An 18,696-nucleotide genomic window follows, 5' to 3' on the forward strand; every position below is an offset into this window, starting at 1 on the left:
TGGCCAGTTGAATTAAAAAATGGCTCTGTTGCAGAAACATTTTAGTGACAGGAGGGCTGCACACAGTGGGTTCCATGGTTACTAGGCCCTTTGCATTTCATGGTATAAATATCTTGGGCTTAAATATAAGAGATCCATTTAATGATACTAAATGGGCAGTGTAGTGTGGTTGATAGCGAGGAGGGAAGTTCTAGGCTGCAGGAAGATATCAATGGACAGGCTCGAAGAGCAAGAAAGAGGCAAACGGAATTCAATCCAAAGAAATGTGAGGTGATGTATTTGAAGCGCAACCAATACAAAGAATACACGATAAATTGGAGGGCACTGAACAATGTAGAGGAACAGAGTGCATGTCTAGAAATCCCTGAAAGCAGAAGGACAAGTAGACAATAAAGTTTAACTGCTATGCCACCAGGCTCAAGGACAGCTTCTATCCCGCTGTTATCAGACTCTTGAATAGACCTCTTACACGCTGAAAGATGAAATCTTGATCTCCCAGTCCACCTCATCAAGGCCCTTGCACTTTATTTGTCTACTTGCACTGCACTTTTTCTGTAACTGTAACACTATATCTGCACTCTGTTTTCCTTTGGACTACCTCAATATACTTATGTATGAAATGATCTATCTGGATGGCAGGCAAACAAAGGTGTTTTCACTGTATCTCAGTACATGTGACAAAAACAAACAATTCCAATTCCAATACTAGAGAGGGGAGCTCATGCAAGAGCTGTATAAAACACTAGTTAGGGTGCAACTAGAATATGTTGTGGCTGTTTGTCAGACATGGTATCGCTAAAGAGAGTGCAGAGGAGATTTGTGATGATGTTGCTAATACTGGAGAATTATAGTTATGTCAAGAGACCATCTAGGCGGGATGGTTTTCCTTGGAGACAGAGGAGAGATTTAGCTGAGGTCTATAAAGCTATGTGAGAAGTAGACCACACTTAATGGAAAGCACCTATTCTCTTTCACCAAGGGATCAATAACTAAAGGTCAAAGATTGTTCAGAAAGCAATTGTCACTCAATGAGTGGTGAGGTATGGAGCTCACTTTCTGAAGGATAGTTGAGGTAGAAACCCTCACCACATTAAACCTCACCTGGATGAACACATGAAGAGCCAACAACCAGCAGGGCTGTGGACCAGGAGGTGTGAAGATCAATCAAAGTTTTTTTGTTTTTTTTGACTGGGTGCACGTGATGGCCGAATATCCTCTCATTCCATGAATTTCTATGATTAAGCCCTGGTGAAACAGGTTCTGAGTATTTAATGGCCTTGTTCAGTTCCCCCATCCCAGCCCACCTTCCTGCACAAAGGTTTTAAGCCTGCTACAGCTAACACGATTGCCTAAAAGTAACATTATCAATCCTCCTACCAAAAGGGGGGACAAAGGTATCAACCAACTGATTATAATGATCTGCTAACAAAGATGAATACTTGTTAACGCGCACTGTAATTCGAAGAGGAGCTCTGGTACTTTGCAATCGTTCTACTTGTGCATCTACCATTTGCGGGTTGTATTCTGTCTAAATCTGAGGTATGCCACGTTTATAATATCCATCTTGAAAACTGCACTCACTTTGGAGCAGTGTGGGAGGACAAATCGGTCTTTGTTCCCAAAAACGAGCGGCGGTTCATAACGTACAATCTGTATCCTGGCCAGACACTGCCAGCCACAAACTTGTTTTTACAACGGGTCTTTATTTTCATTCCAACAAGAAATTTAAATTTCCCAACAAAGATTTAATCTGTAGTTCTGAAGCTCGAAATCATTCCCACTCTGCGTGTGCTGTGAAGTGCAGCACACACAGAAGTGAGTCACTGTTCAGCTGAGGCATTCCTGAAAGCCAGTGGTTTGATTTGGGGGGCTCTGAGCGAATTCCCTGCCCGATTTTACAGCCCGGTTTTAATACTCGTTCTTCCAACATGGGCTCACTAGCTCGGCTGCTGCTCTTCACCTGGCTCGTTCTACCTTTATTTGGCGCCGAATCAGGCAAGAAAAGGGCTCGCGTCAGCGAGATGAGGAGCTCATGGAGAGGGTAAAATTTCTGTCTTGCATTTTGCCCTTACTGTGTTGGGAGGAATGGTTATGAACGCTCTGTTTTGTTTTAGAGTTTTAATCTGGGGAAGCAATTGCACTGAGGACGTCGGTGAATCCCGTTGACCATCCACCTCCTGCACAAACATGGTGAACAGTGGGGAATAGTTTAGACATGAATGTACTGTAACATTCTTTCCCTTGTTATTCACAACTGAGGGACTGGACTTCCTTTGTGGGGCAAGGGAAGAAGTGAAGGAGAATGTAGTTTTAGACAGCAGTGAACAGCTTTATAAAATTCTCAGGCCTTTGAAAAGTTGAAAGTCCTTCATATAAAATAAGCAGTTTTTTAAGTTTTCAAACGAGAATGTTACTAGGACAGTTGCTTCACCAATCCTTCTGTTAATTCTCATTTGCTTACCTAATTTATGGGAAGTATTTTGTTCATAAATGTTTATTGAGTAGAAGTTCGAACATTCCCTCTGGCACTGAGAAGTAACTCACTTGTGTCTAGGATGTGCTTTGGGAGTACAGATCATAGGGGATTTAGAAGGCTGAGAATATTTAATTTGGATTGTAAACCTAAGTAACAAAAATGTTACAAATCAAGACCTTTCCCATCACAGTTTCCTTGAGTTCTGAGCAAACAGTTAATTGAAACAGATTTATTATCTCTGACTTACATGCGATGAATTTGTTGTTTTGCAGCAGCAGCACAGTGCAAAGCCATAAAATTACTATAAATTACAAAGAAATAAATATTGCAAAAAGAAAGGAATAATGAGGTAGTATTCATGGTCCATGGACCATTCAGAAATCTGATGGTGGAGGGGAAGAAGCTGTTTCTGAATCATTGAGTGTGGGTCTTCAGGCTCCTGTACCTCCTCCCTGATGTAGTAACGAGAAGAGGACATGTCCTGGATGGTGAGGGTCCTAGTGATGGATGCCGCCTCTTGAGGCACCACCTCTTGAAGATGTCCTCGGTGGGGAGGGTTGTGCCCATGATGGAGCTGGCTGAGTATACAACTCTCAGCAGCCTCTTGCGATCCTGTGCACTGGAGGTTCCATACCAGGCTGTGATGCAACCAGTCAGAATGCTCCCCACTGTGCATCTATAGAAATTTGTAAGAGTCTTGATGACTTTTTATAAGTATGACTTTTTCTTGAGACTTGCAAGTATTGTTGTGAAAAATGAATAAAAAACTGCAGAAGGTGGAAATATAAAATATTAGCTGAAAATACTGGAGAACCCATCTGGGGAAGAGAAATGGAGTAACTGTTTTACGGTGACCTAAATTAGTTAGCATGTTACACGGAAGAACAAAACACCATGTAGGCAACTAGTAGAACAACTCTGATTTAAGCAATTATAAAACTGTTCTGAAAAAGAATGGAGTTGGAAGCCCTGTACTTCTTTCCAGAACATAATGTTTAATTGCTGATGAATCATTGCATGTGAAGAGTTTCAACAAGCCATCACAGACTGCCAAGATGGGAAACATCTGGTCATGGACCATGTCCCATTTGCTTTGCATTAACCTTTTGCTTATCATTTAATCTTTCTTGCCTTCCATCTGCCTATCAACGTATTACCTCGGAAACAAGTTTCACAACCTGTTCCAGGAATTACCTAATTTTAAAAAAAATCACAGGTTCTATCAAGCTGCTAATCTCCTTTCCTGAATTCCTAGACTACAGTTTGCCCATGGCATCCTTTCCACTGCTCCTGCCCTTAGTTCCACTTTCATCAGGTTCTCTCATGCCATCCCCTGCCTTGCTGCTCCCTGTCCATGACTAGAAGCTGCCTTGTGTAATCTTTGCCGTTGCAATTTAATCTGAATTCCACTATGTTCACTTGTATGTGAATGTTGGACTAGAACTCATCACTTACATATTGTCCTGTTCCCACTCAGTCCCTTCTTCTTCACTACCTGTAAGTCGATAAAGCAGCACTCAGTGATGGACATCTCCAAATGATAACCAGAGCAACTATTGTGAACCATCTATAGCCACACTTCCCATCCTCCTTCCTCACTGATCCACTGAGGACTAAGCTGCAAATTATTTTCCTATCATTCACCTAGTGACTAGTACCCTCTTAGGACTGGCTCCCACAATTTTATTACTCACCATCACTCTCTACAATTTCCCACATAACTTTGTTGTGAACTATTATGCTGGTATTTTGGGCTTGACTGTTCATGGATAGCAGTAGCCGGCCCCTTTACAGAGCAATCCTATAATCTACCACCTCACCTAAGCTCCTTGAAATATTGTTCTCTTGTTCTCCTTCGGGCATCAAATGGCACTGCAATAACATTACTAATCCTCTACATTTTGAGTATCACTCTCAGCACACCTTTCTCTTTCTCCTCTGAATTACTGAATTGCTTAAACCTCTTCTTCCTTATAACTGTTCATTTTCACAAGCAGCCTCTCAGCATTGCCCTCTCATGTGCTCTATCTTTCACAGATTCAGACCAATGACAAGGCCATTGACAACTACTTCCTGTGTCACTCACCACCCAGAGGCCATCACACCCCTTCCACACCAATTTCTTCTGCATTGACCTGAATAAAACACACTTTTGGGTCCTGATGTATATTCATCGACATGAAATGTAACTCTGTTTCTCTCTCAGATGCTGTCTGATCTGTTGAGTATTTCCAGCGTTCTCTGGTTGCCAACAATTTATTTTGTACTGATACCAACTATTTTATGTGGAGTAAATCATAAAAAGTAACATGCTTGTGATCCATTGCGCCAATTTAATAGATCATTCTGATCCTTTGGACAGCAATAGTTGATTATAAATGATAATCTGTTCTCTCTTCATATGCAGATAATGGGCTGTGCATGCGGGGTCACCAGGTGTTCCTGGCCGGGAGGGTAATCCTGGAATGAATGCATCCCAGGAACCCCAGGAATCCCAGGACGTGATGGAATCAAGGGAGAGAAAGGTGAGTGCCTGCAAGAGCGCCTGGAGGAGCCTGGAGAATCAATTACAAGCAATGCGCCTGGAAAGCACTCAAACTATGGCATTGACCTCGGGAAAGTTGCGGTAAGTAAGTTGGTATTATGTGATTAAAGCACGAACCCTATTTTCCTGAATCATAATTAATGCAAAAAGATCAGCAGATTGTACTGAAGGAGATGCACACCGTGAATTCTAATTGTTCTAAGGCTCCCCAAGACCACAACAGAAGTTATCTTCTTGCTATGAAGCTCTGCATTGAAGTTCATTGTTGAATTTACAACCTTAGTTAATCTCACCACAACCATTAACATCTTAGGGATCTACTTGGGGAAGTGCTTTATGATCCAGGCATGACATTCCAACCTTGAAGCCCCAGAAAAGGAACCACAGGGTACTGGATTATCACTCTAGAAAGCAGTGACTTGTTCCCACCAGTTTTTAAAGGTTTTACCCGTGCTAACAATATTTTTTGTACACATTTTGCCAGCCACATTTTTGTTAGTGACAGAACACAATAATATTTACAATGCTGGCGGGTTTCAACAATCAGAAAAAAATTGACTCCTTTTGCAATACTGTATATGAGCAATTGAAGATATGGCACTGTAAATGTGATTTGGTGGGAGGAAAAAGTGAATTTTGAACCCTTAATTCCTAAAGCTGTCCACCCCATTTGTTTTCATTGTGCCACTGATAGATCTGTTATGGAGTAATTGATAGTGATTGATTGGTTAGCAATATCACTGTCATTCAAATTTGTTCCACTAACCAGGATGATAGAAGGAGAACTAATGGATGTTGACCTTATTTCTTCCAGCAAGTGTCATGTTCTTTTGGAAGTACCACTGTGCATAGTTTTGAGGCACTTTTTTGTCACTATATTACCTTATAATTGGCTCATTGGTTAAAGTTTGTAGAAAAATGTTGGCATTTTCACTGTGTAACTGCTGACATTTCCCCCATGTTATTGTCCAGCAACTGTGCATGTGCAGAAGTCCAGAAAGTGTGGATAGCAATTTGCTGCCGATTTGTCAATTGTGCTACAATGGATGGGAGCATGAAGTTGCAATGATTCCTTATTGGTTAGAATGGGGATGCTTCCCCATTTATTTGAATGGGGGGAGAGCAACTTCCAGGGATCAGGGTAAGTATTCAAAAATTGCTTGTGTTTTGAAATGTTTATTTTAAGTATTTTAGTATTTTTAATATTCATATTTAAAACAAAATCACAATTTTTAAAATACATTAATATTTACTGAATGATTTTAGGATATCAGGAACATTTACAGTAATAGACAGCTATGACAGTTCCAGTTAGGTTAAAGGGTTTGGCTTTGCCAGCTGTCAAAGAGCTTTGAGCTTTTTTGTGGGTGGGGCTCATTTGGCCCCTCCACCCAAGTGGTCTGATACCAGTGCAGAAGGCTCCATCACCATGAAGGGCCATACTACAAGATATCCACTGGCTCTCCATTCCTACAGGTAACTTCATTTAGAAGTCAGTGGTGACTACAGGCAGTTCATTGTTGTCCATGAATTTTGGTCCAATAACTTATCAAGAATAAATCCAACATTTCACAAATTAACAGTGTTCTCCCATTCTTCCTTTTCTTTTAATTTGTTTCCCACATTTTTTCTTTGCCTCTTTTTCCTCTATTTTAATATTACCTCTTATTTCTCATCATTTTACTCAGTTTTATATCTTAAATTGATTCAAATTCACCCCATTTCCTTTTCTATCACTTGTTGTTCTTGCCCTGTGCTTTCAGTTTTTTCCGGTTATTTTCTTACCTCAAATTTTCTTCACATATAATTTTTAAATTGTTTTTGGAATTATTATCTGTATAATGTCTAACCTATATAATCACTGCATCATTGTGACTTTGGACAGGCTAAATAATTCTTTAATCTCATTATAATTACCATTTTTGATCTGCAGAGAATTTTTATATCCAAGCATGTACCCATAATTCAACTGTTTAAGGCAAGTTCTCCAAATCACAAAGCTAGATCAGTTTTTTTTTTGCAGAAGGTACCATTCTAGTTCAAAATGGTATCAAATAAATTAATATTTAATCAATTTAGTTCTGGCTTTATGGGGAACACATGCTTTATTCCATCTCTTGCTTTGTCTGTTTAATAGAGACAAGAAAAACCAGAGATGAAGGAGGACATTGATTCCATTTCAAGCCAGAAAAAAAGACACTTCATTTCCTTCACTGCGATACACATCTGTTTTTCCCATTGTGTTATCTGGGAGACTATTTCATGCCTGACCTGTCTTTGGAAAACCTCCTGATAATAATCTCCAATTTCCTTTTAAAAATTCTGACTCTTTTTTTCTGCTTTCATGGTTTGACTGATTATAAGTCTTTCCTGTCCTCAGAACATCCCAAAAATATTGAACTCTTGAAGTGTAATCGTGGCTACGATAAAATAAGAGATATGCTAAGCCCATCAAACATGGATGTGATAAATGCCAGATGCTCTGTGACTAGCATAGATGCAACGGCCTGAAATGGCTTCCTTCTATGTCAGAAGAAAATAAGGAATACTGTATATCTGGTTTGTTTTGATGAAGTTGATTCTTGGATTAATATTGGCCAAGATTCCAGGGAGAACTCTCTTAATCTTCTGCAAAAGAATGCCATGATATTTTTTGACATTCACAGAGAAGGCAGACAAGGCCATAGTTTTAGCATCTTATCCAAAAGACAGGACATTTGGCAATACTACACTCAGTAGTACATTGAAAAATCACCCTGGATATCTGTGCTGAAATGGGACCTTCTAATGCTGAGGTGAGATTGCCACTCACTGAGCTACAGGTCACAGTTTTAATGTTTACAGTCCTGTATATTTCTCAGGCATACTCTAAAGAGCTCCAATTTCTACTCTCTTTCTCATAAATAAGATTTTTAAGATTGAAATCAGCTTTGTGGCCTTTTTGTGCCCTACCACAAATCCCTAACACACTACTTAATCTCTTAATAATTAAAATTGGTCACATTATTAAAGTAATGGTTTGACAAGAGCACTATGATTTCCTTTATATTGTATCTAGTGTTTTCACCATGTTGCTTAACATTTCTATTGCTCTGATAACTGTTTCTCTACCATAAATTTGTCATTTTGAATAACATTTTCCAAGCTTTGGTGCTTTTTAATTTCACACTTTTCCTATTTGAAATTTAATATTTACGGATTTTAACTGCAGAAATCTAGAATCACACCACTGCCATTGCACACATAGAAGCAATGTTGGATCTTAATGGCAACCATACATCTAAACAAGTATTGAATATCTTCAACTAATGGTCATAAATTACTGATTTTGCCTTGTCTCAGAATTAAGACTGTCAAAGCAATAAAAATGTTAATCATAGTCATATAACACAGAACCAGACCCCTCAGCCCAATGACTCTACACTGACCATCAACCACCCACTTACACTAACCCTACATTAAACCCATTTTATCTTATTCTCCCCACATCCTCATCAATATCTATGGAGTCATGAATGGCTGGAAAGAGGCAAAATTGTGGAAATACAAAACACCATGATGGATACAAGTTCTCCCTGACCTGGCTGCAACCATCCAGGGCCTGGGGTCTCACCACATGCAGACCCTGTCCATAATTCCTCTCTATTTCCATGAATTACCAGGATCTGACCTGGTTCCTGCGTGCGTTAGAAGGTGTGTAATAGTACCTTCTTATTCTGACTCTTGAGGGTCATCAGCAGGGAATGGGCATCAGCCTGGTTAAATAGGATTTCTTGAGGACTTGAGATGAGGAAAGTAAAATGATAAGGATCGAGCAGTAGTTTGAATACTTTCAAATCATTTGATAAACGAACTGTGAGATTGGGGATAGTGGGATGTACGAAAGCTCATTCGATACGTACACACTGTTATTTTCAGTGTTCCCCAGTCTTCAGCTGTTTGTGATCTCTGGGACAATAGAGTCAATGATTCAAGCATTTTCCCTTCAAAGCAAGTGAAGTCTGTGCATTAGATTAGGAACTATCTGCTACTGTACTTAGCCATTGTTTTCCATCTTCCACTGCTGAGTGTGTTGCAGTACATCTGTATGATGTGTCTTGCCATGGTTGAATAGCGGGAAATCTGTGCAAAATATTCAACGTGTATGTGAATGTTGGAGTAATGGTAAACATGTGTTTATGTGTTGGTGGCTAAGAGTTGGCTTATGATGGAGCGATGGTGCATGGAGTAGTGCACGGGTGTAGCTGTGCAGCTGATGGTAGATGTTAACTGACCTTAACCAAGTCTGAAATCAATAAACTTCATTCTGCACCAGGACCAGATTGTGGGGCGGTCACTCCTTGCATTCACTCCTCTGGTCTCCTCTTTCCAATTCCATTCAACCTTGGATTTGGAGGCTTCCTAGGCTCTCAGGATCCCGAGCAGGCAGGGTGCTCTTATGGTATCCTCCTTATTATCTAGAAATTCCAGGTCAATATCCAGGTCAAGGGCCGATTCTCTTATGCATTACATCATCCTTCTGTTCATTGTTCTTCACCTGCACAATAACTTTCAGCCATGGTTGGGGTCAATGATCAGCTTCCCTTTAAGAGATAAATTATGAAAGGAAGTTGGCAGATAACATTCGAAAGGATACTAAGAGTTTTTTTAAATATATAAGGAATAAAAGACAGACACAGGTTGATATAGGACCAATTGATAATGGTGCGGGAGAGATTATAATGGATGATAAAGAGATGGCAGAAGAACTAAATGAGTATTTTGCATCGGTCTTCACTGTGGAGGACATCAGCAATATACCGGTTAGTCAGGGGGTCTCTCGGAATGGAACTGAGTTCAGTTAAGATTACTAGAGAGAAGGTGCTAGGAAAACTAAATGGCCTAAAGACTGATAAGTCTCCTGGACCGGATGAGGTGCATCCCCGGGTTCTGAAGGAGATGGCTTTAGAGATAACTGAGGCACTGGTGATAATTTTCCAGGAATCGATAGACTCCGGCATGGTTCCTGAGGACTGGAGGGTCGCAAATGTAGTTCCACTGTATAAGAAGGGTGGGATGCAGCAGAAAGGAAATTACAGACCTATTAGTCTGACGTCAGTGGTGGGAAAGTTATTGGAATGGATCCTCAAGGATGCGGTTATGGAATACCTAGAGGTGCAAGGCAAGATAGGTCCTAGCCAACATGGTTTTGTGAAGGAAGATCCTGCCTGACCAACCTATTGGAGTTTTTTTGAAGAAATCACAGGTAGGGTGGATAAGGGAGAGGCAGTAGATGTTGTTTATTTAGACTTTCAAAGGGCCTTCGACAAGATGTCGCATAAGAGACTGATTAATAAGATGAGAGGTCATGGAATTACAGGTAGGATAACAGAATGGGTGGAGCATTGGCTGGTTGGGGAATAAATGGATCTTGTTCTGGTTGGCTACCGGTTACTAGTGGTGTTCTGCAGGGTCGGTATTGGGGCCGCTTCTTTTTACTTTGTACATTAACAATTTGGATGATGGAGTAAATGGTTTTGTGGCTAAGTTTGCGGATGACACCAAGATAGGTGGAGGAGTAGGGAGTATTGAGGAGACTGGAAGGTTGCAGAGAAACCTAGATAGTTTAGGAGAATGGGCAAGGAAATGGCAGATGAGATTCAAAGTTGAGAAATGTGCAGTTGTACACTTTGGAAACAGAAATAAACGGGCAGATTATTATCTAGATGGAGAGAAAATCCAAAGTACAGAAGTACAAAGGGACTTGGGGATACTCGTGCAGGATACCTTAAAGGTTAACCACCAGGTTGGATTGGTGGTAAAGAAAGCGAATGCTATGTTGGCATTCATTTCCTAGAGGTATAGTGTATAAAAGTAAGGAAGTGTTGATGAGGCTCTATGGGGCACTAGTGAGGCCTCATTTGGAATACTGTGCGCAGTTTTGGCCCCCATATCTTAGGAAAGATGTGCTGATGTTGGATAGGGTTCAGAGGAGATTTACAAGGATGATTCCCAGAATGAAAGGGCTTACATATGATGAGCATTTGTTGGCTCTTGGACTGTACTCACTGGAGTACAGAAGAATGAGAGGGGACCTCATAGAGACATTTAAAATGTTGAAAGGACTGGACAGAACAGATGTGGCTAGGCTGTTTCCCTTGGTGGGTGAGTCCAGGACCAGAGGGCACAATCTTAGAACTAGAGGGTATAGGTTTAAAACAAGGATGAGGAGAAATTTCTTTAGCCAGAGGGTGGTGAATTTGTGGAATTCCTTGCCAGGTACAGCAGTGGAGGCCAGATCATTAGAGGTGTTTAAGGAAGAGATAGATAGATATCTAAATAGTCGGGGTATCAAGGGATATGGGGATAAGGCTGGAAATTGGGGTTAGAATAGTTTTTTTCACCTGCCCCCCTCCCAATTTCTCATTTCTGTTTCTTTTTTCCCTTTTCCTTGGAGCAGACTCGATGGGCCAAATGGCCTACTTCTGCTCCTTTGTCTTGTGATCTTGTGACAAGAGACCCACTCTCCCATACTCATTCCAACTTTCTGAGAGCAGGTAGCAAACAAAGTCAATGCCAGGATCTTGTTGTAGTGCAAGTGAATCACACAGTGAGATCAAAGTCAATGAATGCATCCTTAAATGCCACATCTTATCAAATGCACCACTAGTTTCAGACCATGCTCAATCTACCACATCACCTCGTAAACCTCCGCAGCCTTCATCAATCAAGACACATACTTAACTTTCATATAATTCATTACCCCTCACATACTTCACACTCCTTCAAGAAACAGAGTCGACATTTCAAATACCCATCATCAGAACTAGAAAAGTGGCAAGCTAATAGAAAAGGCACAAGGAAGCCAAGACTGGGAGCATGCACAAATGTGATCAGTTGATTTTTTCATGATTTTGTTCTTTGGATATATAAATGTCGTTTGGAGTACTGACTTGGTTGTGTATCAAAAGAGCACCGAAGATTGGAACTATGATGGGAAGGGCAGTTTGCTTTCTCTATTTTTGCTCATTCGTGGGATGTGGGCAGAACACATACCAGCATTTAATGACGAGACATTCACTGAGGTGAGCATCAGTTTACTGCATCCACGTACAACGGGCTGAGGTATACTTTACATTGCTTATCATTGTGCCACCTTGTGGCTAAAACTTGATATTAATAAATAGAATCCAATCTTACTTTTTCCCTTGAATGTTTATGTAAGTTACCCTGAAATACATCACTACTAGCCTTAACTTCTGCTGTGTGGGGATCCTGAAGGGAGAGTAGAGGTCTGGGGAATATTATTGGAGTGGTCTGGCATGAAAACTGCATGGTTGCTGAGTGGAGCTTACCAGTTGATCACAGCGAGAGTATTTTGCTGTGCATCAATGACAGAAGGGCATTGTTTGTAAAAGGGCACACTCCCCATGGCAGATGAGCAGCAGGCACACATAGGAGGAATAGTGCCGGTCAGGGCATTGAGTACAGGATTTGGGACATTATGAATGACCTTCATCTCCTCACTGCCAGGATTAGGGGAAGGCTACCCACCACTGAGAGGACCTTCACCTAGAAAGTGTGTCACCAAGCAGGTGGAGACAATATTGCAACTGATAGGCCAATAGGCCACCAAACTCTACCTCAAGAGTAGGTTTATTCCACGGTCTTCTATTGTGCTTAATACCTTCACTGTGATTTGATCAAACAGTTGACACTCTCACTTCCATCTGTGCCTCTGCATCACCATAAAGTTCAGCTTGCAAAGCAACTAGTTCTGTTTTTTTGCCTTTGTATGTGTGCGGAGGTTGCCTGTTTCACCCTTTCCAAATCATCATTACTCTCAGGAGACACTGAAAAGAATGAAGGAGGAGGCTGATGATTATGATGAAGAGTACAGTTTGCCATTGACCTAACACCCTATGGCACTGCCTCAGAGACTGGTAGCACAAGGGATGAGCAGATTAGGAATAAAGAGACATGTGTTACAGGGAGATAAACTGGGCACTAGTGGGCTGCAGTTTGGCACCATCAGAGGTGGGGATGGGCTCAATGGATCAGCTCTGCTCCAGAGGGCCACAGATGGGATGTCTGCATGACAAGGCTGATGCAGGTGCACACTGAGAGGATGCCCGCATTGTCAGGCCTGATTGGTCAAATGTATAATCATACCATCACAGAGATGGGACACCTGGAGATGATGCACACTTTAAAAGGGCTCATTGACAGTCCTCTGACACATTGCCTACCAACGCAGTTGACAGCTGCTGTGGAGAAACAGACTGAGGCCCCACAAGGTCTTTCTTGCCTTTCTGCTGTATCACACTGATCCTGCTGGAGCCTTGGTCTCTGCCACATGGGAGCGAATTGAAGCTATAAAAGAACAGAGATGTGTCATCGTGGAACATCCTGATGTTCCAGTTGAACAGTAAGATGCCATTTGTAAGCAGATTGCTTGTTGTCTGTGGACATTGGACACAGGGTTGCTACTCAGGAGCACCTTGCTATTCTCCAGGAGGAAAGAAATGCTGCCTCATCAGCAGAGTGATCTCTTGGGTGAACAGGAAGACGCCACATGTGAGCAGATTGCCCTCCTATAGGGGCTGAGGTATGGCATATGGGGATTCAGATCTATGTTGGTCTCGCAATTGTTGGTAGAGTGCCTCTACCCACCAGTGCGAGCTTGATTACTGTCTTGTGATTCATATCCCTGCTTGTTTTGCTTAGAAGTGCCACCTCTAGGGGAGGAATTCCTTCCAGAGGCAGAGAAAACTGAGGAAGGTCACATACTGAAATGGCACATCTGTTTCATTGTCCCTTGTCTAGCAACACCCTTGACTCCCATCCCTCATCATGTAAGGGATTGCAAGGGACAGGATTATCTGAGCACAAGTGAGAAATGCTGGCTTGTGCAGGAAAGTGTGTCATGGAAATGATTTACCGTGATCCTCACTTGGAGCCTTGTGAGGGACTATTCGTTGCTGAATTACTCAGTGCATCTCCACACCCACTGAATGACAATCTGATCATTGTCTTACTCTGTGCATCACTCTCATCTCCTGCACCTACCATGCAGAGTAGCCACTAACGATGTGGAGCAGTGGTCCAAAGGGGTCCAAAGTGACCAGTGTCTACTCCTGCAGAGCTGAGCTGATACAGGGAAAGCATATTTTGTCACTGTTATTTAACTAGGTCCCACACCAGAAATTACCATATCATTGGTCAAAGAATCATTGTGCTATACGTGTGCTGGTGGTCCTGCAGAGCAGGATGTGAGGAAGTATAATGTGAGATCAGGGCTACCTCAGCTGGTACTGGTGAAAAATAGAGAGGGTCACTTTGACCATGGTGGGGACTACACCATTACTGGCTGCTTAGGGACTTTCTCTCCATCTGGGAGCCCTTTATCATCCATTCAGTCAAAGCTCCCCTCCTCTGATCCACTGCAAAATAAGGCTGATGGTGCTCTGCTATGACTACCTCTTCTGCCTGGTCCTCTTGCACCCTCAGGCTCTGCATTTGCATACTGTTATTCCCTTGGCATAATGAGGTTGTGCAATATACAACACACAATTAAAGTGAAGACTGACACAAGCAAATGAATCCATCAAATTCACTTTCCCTGATGTTTTTGGTGCTTGCATGGTTCTGCAAACAGCTGTCAGAACTGGGGAGGTAGAGAATAGCCCTTGTCTCCCAGGATCCATTCCCCCTCCCACTGTTGAGGTTACAGTCTGAGTCTTATTAAGTGCAGCTCTTATGGGTACATGAAATGTGCTTCTGACTAAGGGAAAATGCCAAATATACTGAGGTGATTAGTGCCCTGCCCACCTTCTCAATGAGTGCTATTTGACCCAGCAGGAGCTATGATATGATCCAGGGTTCTCATGGGTCCAATCTCCAGGCATCTCTCCAGCTTTTGTCTCAACCCTCATTCCAGTCCGGATCCATTTCCAGCTTTCTCCTTGACATGACCATCTATCTTGTTATCTTTTTCTCTTCCATCAAGGTCTCATTAAAATCTATTCCTGCAATAGCGTCCTCAGTCTATTTCTCATCGAACCTTCTTGGGTTCAGTTTATTCCTTTCTCCTTTTAAAATATCCAAGGCAATTCTCCAAATGTGCATTGTTGGTCAGTGAAATTTTCATCAGCTTAAATTGGTAAAATTGCAACTTTGAGACTTAACCTATAACTTCTGCAAACATGCTGACTTTCAAACGACCGTGTTCCCTAAATGGTAGTGTTCCCATGCACCTGATGTTCTTGTACTTCTTGGTGGTTGTGGTCATGGGTTTGGGAAGTGCCATTGCAGTAGGTGAGCAACTGCAGTGAATCTTGTTGATGGTACATTGCAGCCTTGGTGGTGAAGGGAGTGAGTGGCTAAGGTGGTGTGTGCATGGGATATGATTCAACCAGGCTGCTTTGTTCTGGGAGATATGGAGCTTATTGAGTTTTGTTGGATCTACACTTACTAAAAGTAAATTAAGAGTATTCCATTATACTCCCAACTCATGTCTTGTGGAGAGGCCAAGGATTCAGGAGGTGAGTCACTTACCACAGGATTTCCAGCCTCTGACCTACTCTTGTAGCCACAGTATTTGCATGGCTGGCCTGGCTGGATTTATGGTCAGTGGTGGCTCTCAGGATGTTGATGTTGTGGAGGTTAGGCCTCACTTATTTACATTATCATATTTTTGATGTTGATAATCCAGCTCATATGTGCTTTATGCTCTGAAATTCTGGTGAAACAGGAGACTAAATTTGCTAACTTTAACCTATTAAATTGCTATGCAACATCAAACTCTTTTCTAAATCTTTCAGTCAAGCATTGAATTCAGCAGAGGCAGTCGAATAAAAGATGACAATTTTAGTAACAATCTCATTCTGAAGGCAATTAATTTTAAGATCTGCATTCCAAAGTGACGTTTTAACTCTTGGGAGTTTATAATAATTATGCATGAAAGCCACCATGGCATGCAGGAAAAGGCAAAGATTGTACTTTGCAAAATATACTTACATTAGAAGTACATGCAACTATTTAAATGAGGACCAAATTTCTACATCTATGTGTATGCTGATATTACTGATAGGACTCACCTATTTATGAAAAAGCCCCCTTGACTGTAAGTGTGAAATATGCAAAACTACATTTATTACAGTTAACTAAAGGAAGTGCCACTGTTCAGAGATGACTTCTTTTAGAGACGACGAATGATTTTTACCTTAAAATAGAGATGTAATTATTTGTATGCCAAGCTTAAATAATAAATGATTTACAAAGTCAAAGCTCATACTTTGCCACCTTGTTAACTTTATGGCTATTTGTGTCTTTCTTCAGGAATGCACATTCACCAAGATACGCAGCGACAGTGCTCTCAGAGTACTATTCATTGGTTCCCTGCGCCTGAAATGCAAAACTCCCTGCTGTCAGCGCTGGTACTTTACATTTAATGGAGCAGAGTGCAGTGGCCCATTGCCAATTGAAGCCATCATTTATCTTGACCAAGGAAGTCCTGAATTCAACTCTACCATCAATATACATCGGACATCTACAGGTTTGTTCTGAAATATACTTGAAGTCTGCTAGCTACTATTATTTTAGTAAAGCTATACTTCTGCAAACTTCTCCCACACCAATCATTATAAGGTGAACATCCTAGATTTCCTCTGATTTCAGCTGGGTTTCCCATTGGGTCCTGGAGCAAGGAGGAAGGAAAATATCTTGAAACTGAATTATTAAATGTTAACTTTTCAGGTGAAAATAGGCAGCAAAGGATCCCTGATGCCATTGCGCATTCATTCCCATATTAAAAGCAGCCTGTTATGTTCAAAATGCCACCCAAAAACAAGCATTGGGTTTAAAGTCTATGTAGATCAAAGGCCTAAGTAGTATTACAAGTTGCACCTGAAAATTACAGAAGAAAAATACTGCAGAAGCTGGAAATCTAAAAACCCCAAAATGCTGGAAATGCATCTGTTGAGAAACAGGGTCAAAGTTTCAGGCCAATGACCTTCCATCAGAATCTTAAGATCAGTTGGACTTTAACTTTGCTGTAGTTTTCTAAGATGCACAGCAGTCAAACCAGTGGTCTCCAAAGGAACTATTAGACATTATAACCAACAAATCAGGCAATAATTTTATTTTTACCTGACAATTGAGAAGTGCTGCTTCTGTTTCCATGTTAAAAGTGGGATACTACTGACTACCATTCGCCTTCCTGATCATCCCTCTACTTTGACTTATGGCTGCTGCCATCCTGTACTGATATTCCTTTTCTTCACTGTAGCTCATTTCCTCTCAGGAAATGACTGGTGGCTCCAGCTCTGACAAATCAATTTCACAAATTTTACATTATCCTCTTCAATTTCTTGCATCAGGTTTCTAACTGCTTAATTTCTAGGACCACATTTCTAACTCCTGAATTTCCGGATCCTGCTTATTAAAATGTGATCGATATCTATTGACATGATAGAAAATGTCTAATGTGGAAGTTTAAAATCAGGCTTGGTTGAGGCACATAATTCTCCCACCGATAAATTTTATACAGACATCTTTTGTCATACTGGTGCATGGAAAATGGCAAGTTGCCTGACTCCAATGGTCTTCCTTAGTTTGAATCACCTTCCATTATTTTCAGCATTAAACAGAAAAGTTTTCAATTGTTTTCTTCCAGTCAATTATGTAATTTAAAAAGTTGTCACTTGTGCATGGGGGCGATGAGGAGGAAAAGAATCATGTCAAAATGTACTTGGACAACTTTTTAAAATTTAAATATATTTTAAATTTTTAAATTAAATTTTATTTACAGCATAGTAACAGGCCCTTCCGGCCCAACGAGTCCGCGCTGCCCATTTTAAACCCAAATTGACCTACCAGTACGTTTTTTAGAAGGTGGGAGGAAACCGGAGCACCCAGAGGAAACCCATGCAGACACGGGAGAACGTACAAACTCCTTACAGACAGCGACGGGACTCGAACCCCGATCACTGGCGCTGTGATAGCATCGCGCTAACCGCTACGCTACCATGCCACCATAACTTCGGTTATGGCTTATAATGTAATGATCTTTTTACAAGAAAAATGGGCAGAGACTACTATTTTAAAAAATATTTGTGTTGCTTGCAGTTTTCTAATAATTTTCTATCTACTTTTTTCATCAGTGGAAGGACTATGTGAAGGAGTCACAGCTGGACTTGTGGATGTTTCACTCTGGATTGGGTTGTGTTCAGATGGGTACCCACAAGGTGATGCTTCAACTGGCTGGAACTCAGTATCACGGCTGATTATTGAGGAGTTGCCAAAATAGTTTTTATTCTGCAGAAGCAAAGCTATCAAGAACCAGCTTGCTCCTGTAGAAATTATATGATGGAAAATAATCAACTTCATAAAAAAAATTGTTTCATTTGTATACTCCTAATTATAAAGTGGCAACTTCAAATTACCCAATAAAAGTTAAGTATCAAATTCACTCAATTAACTGGAAAAATCAAATTTAATGCCATTGTACTCGTGTATCTGAACTTCCAAGGAATATCATTGAAACAAAATTTTAGCATGGAAAAACAAGTGAAATTTAGATTGTATGGATCTACGGTATTTCTTGTCTTTGGATGTTAGTAATATGGAACCAGCTATCCATTATATCTCTCTCCTGATGTCCGTGCAAATATATGAAAGACTAAATCATATTATC

The 18,696-nt window shown here is 41.0% G+C and overlaps 1 protein-coding gene across 1 annotated transcript; it reads left to right on the forward strand.

The window, feature by feature from the left end:
* The first annotated feature begins 1,810 nt into the window (after positions 1-1,810).
* On the forward strand, positions 1,811-18,519 carry LOC127574243 (collagen triple helix repeat-containing protein 1-like). Its single transcript, XM_052023072.1, is given in 8 exon segments — positions 1,811-1,992; positions 1,995-2,063; positions 4,901-4,945; positions 4,948-5,028; positions 5,031-5,071; positions 5,073-5,102; positions 16,341-16,557; positions 18,164-18,519. Coding segments are annotated over 8 exon segments (693 nt in total). The 5' UTR covers positions 1,811-1,928; the 3' UTR covers positions 18,310-18,519.
* Positions 18,520-18,696: the final 177 nt, after the last annotated feature.

The sequence above is a fragment of the Pristis pectinata genome, chromosome 9 (genome assembly GCF_009764475.1).
Source record: "Pristis pectinata isolate sPriPec2 chromosome 9, sPriPec2.1.pri, whole genome shotgun sequence".
Taxonomy (NCBI): domain Eukaryota; kingdom Metazoa; phylum Chordata; class Chondrichthyes; order Rhinopristiformes; family Pristidae; genus Pristis; species Pristis pectinata.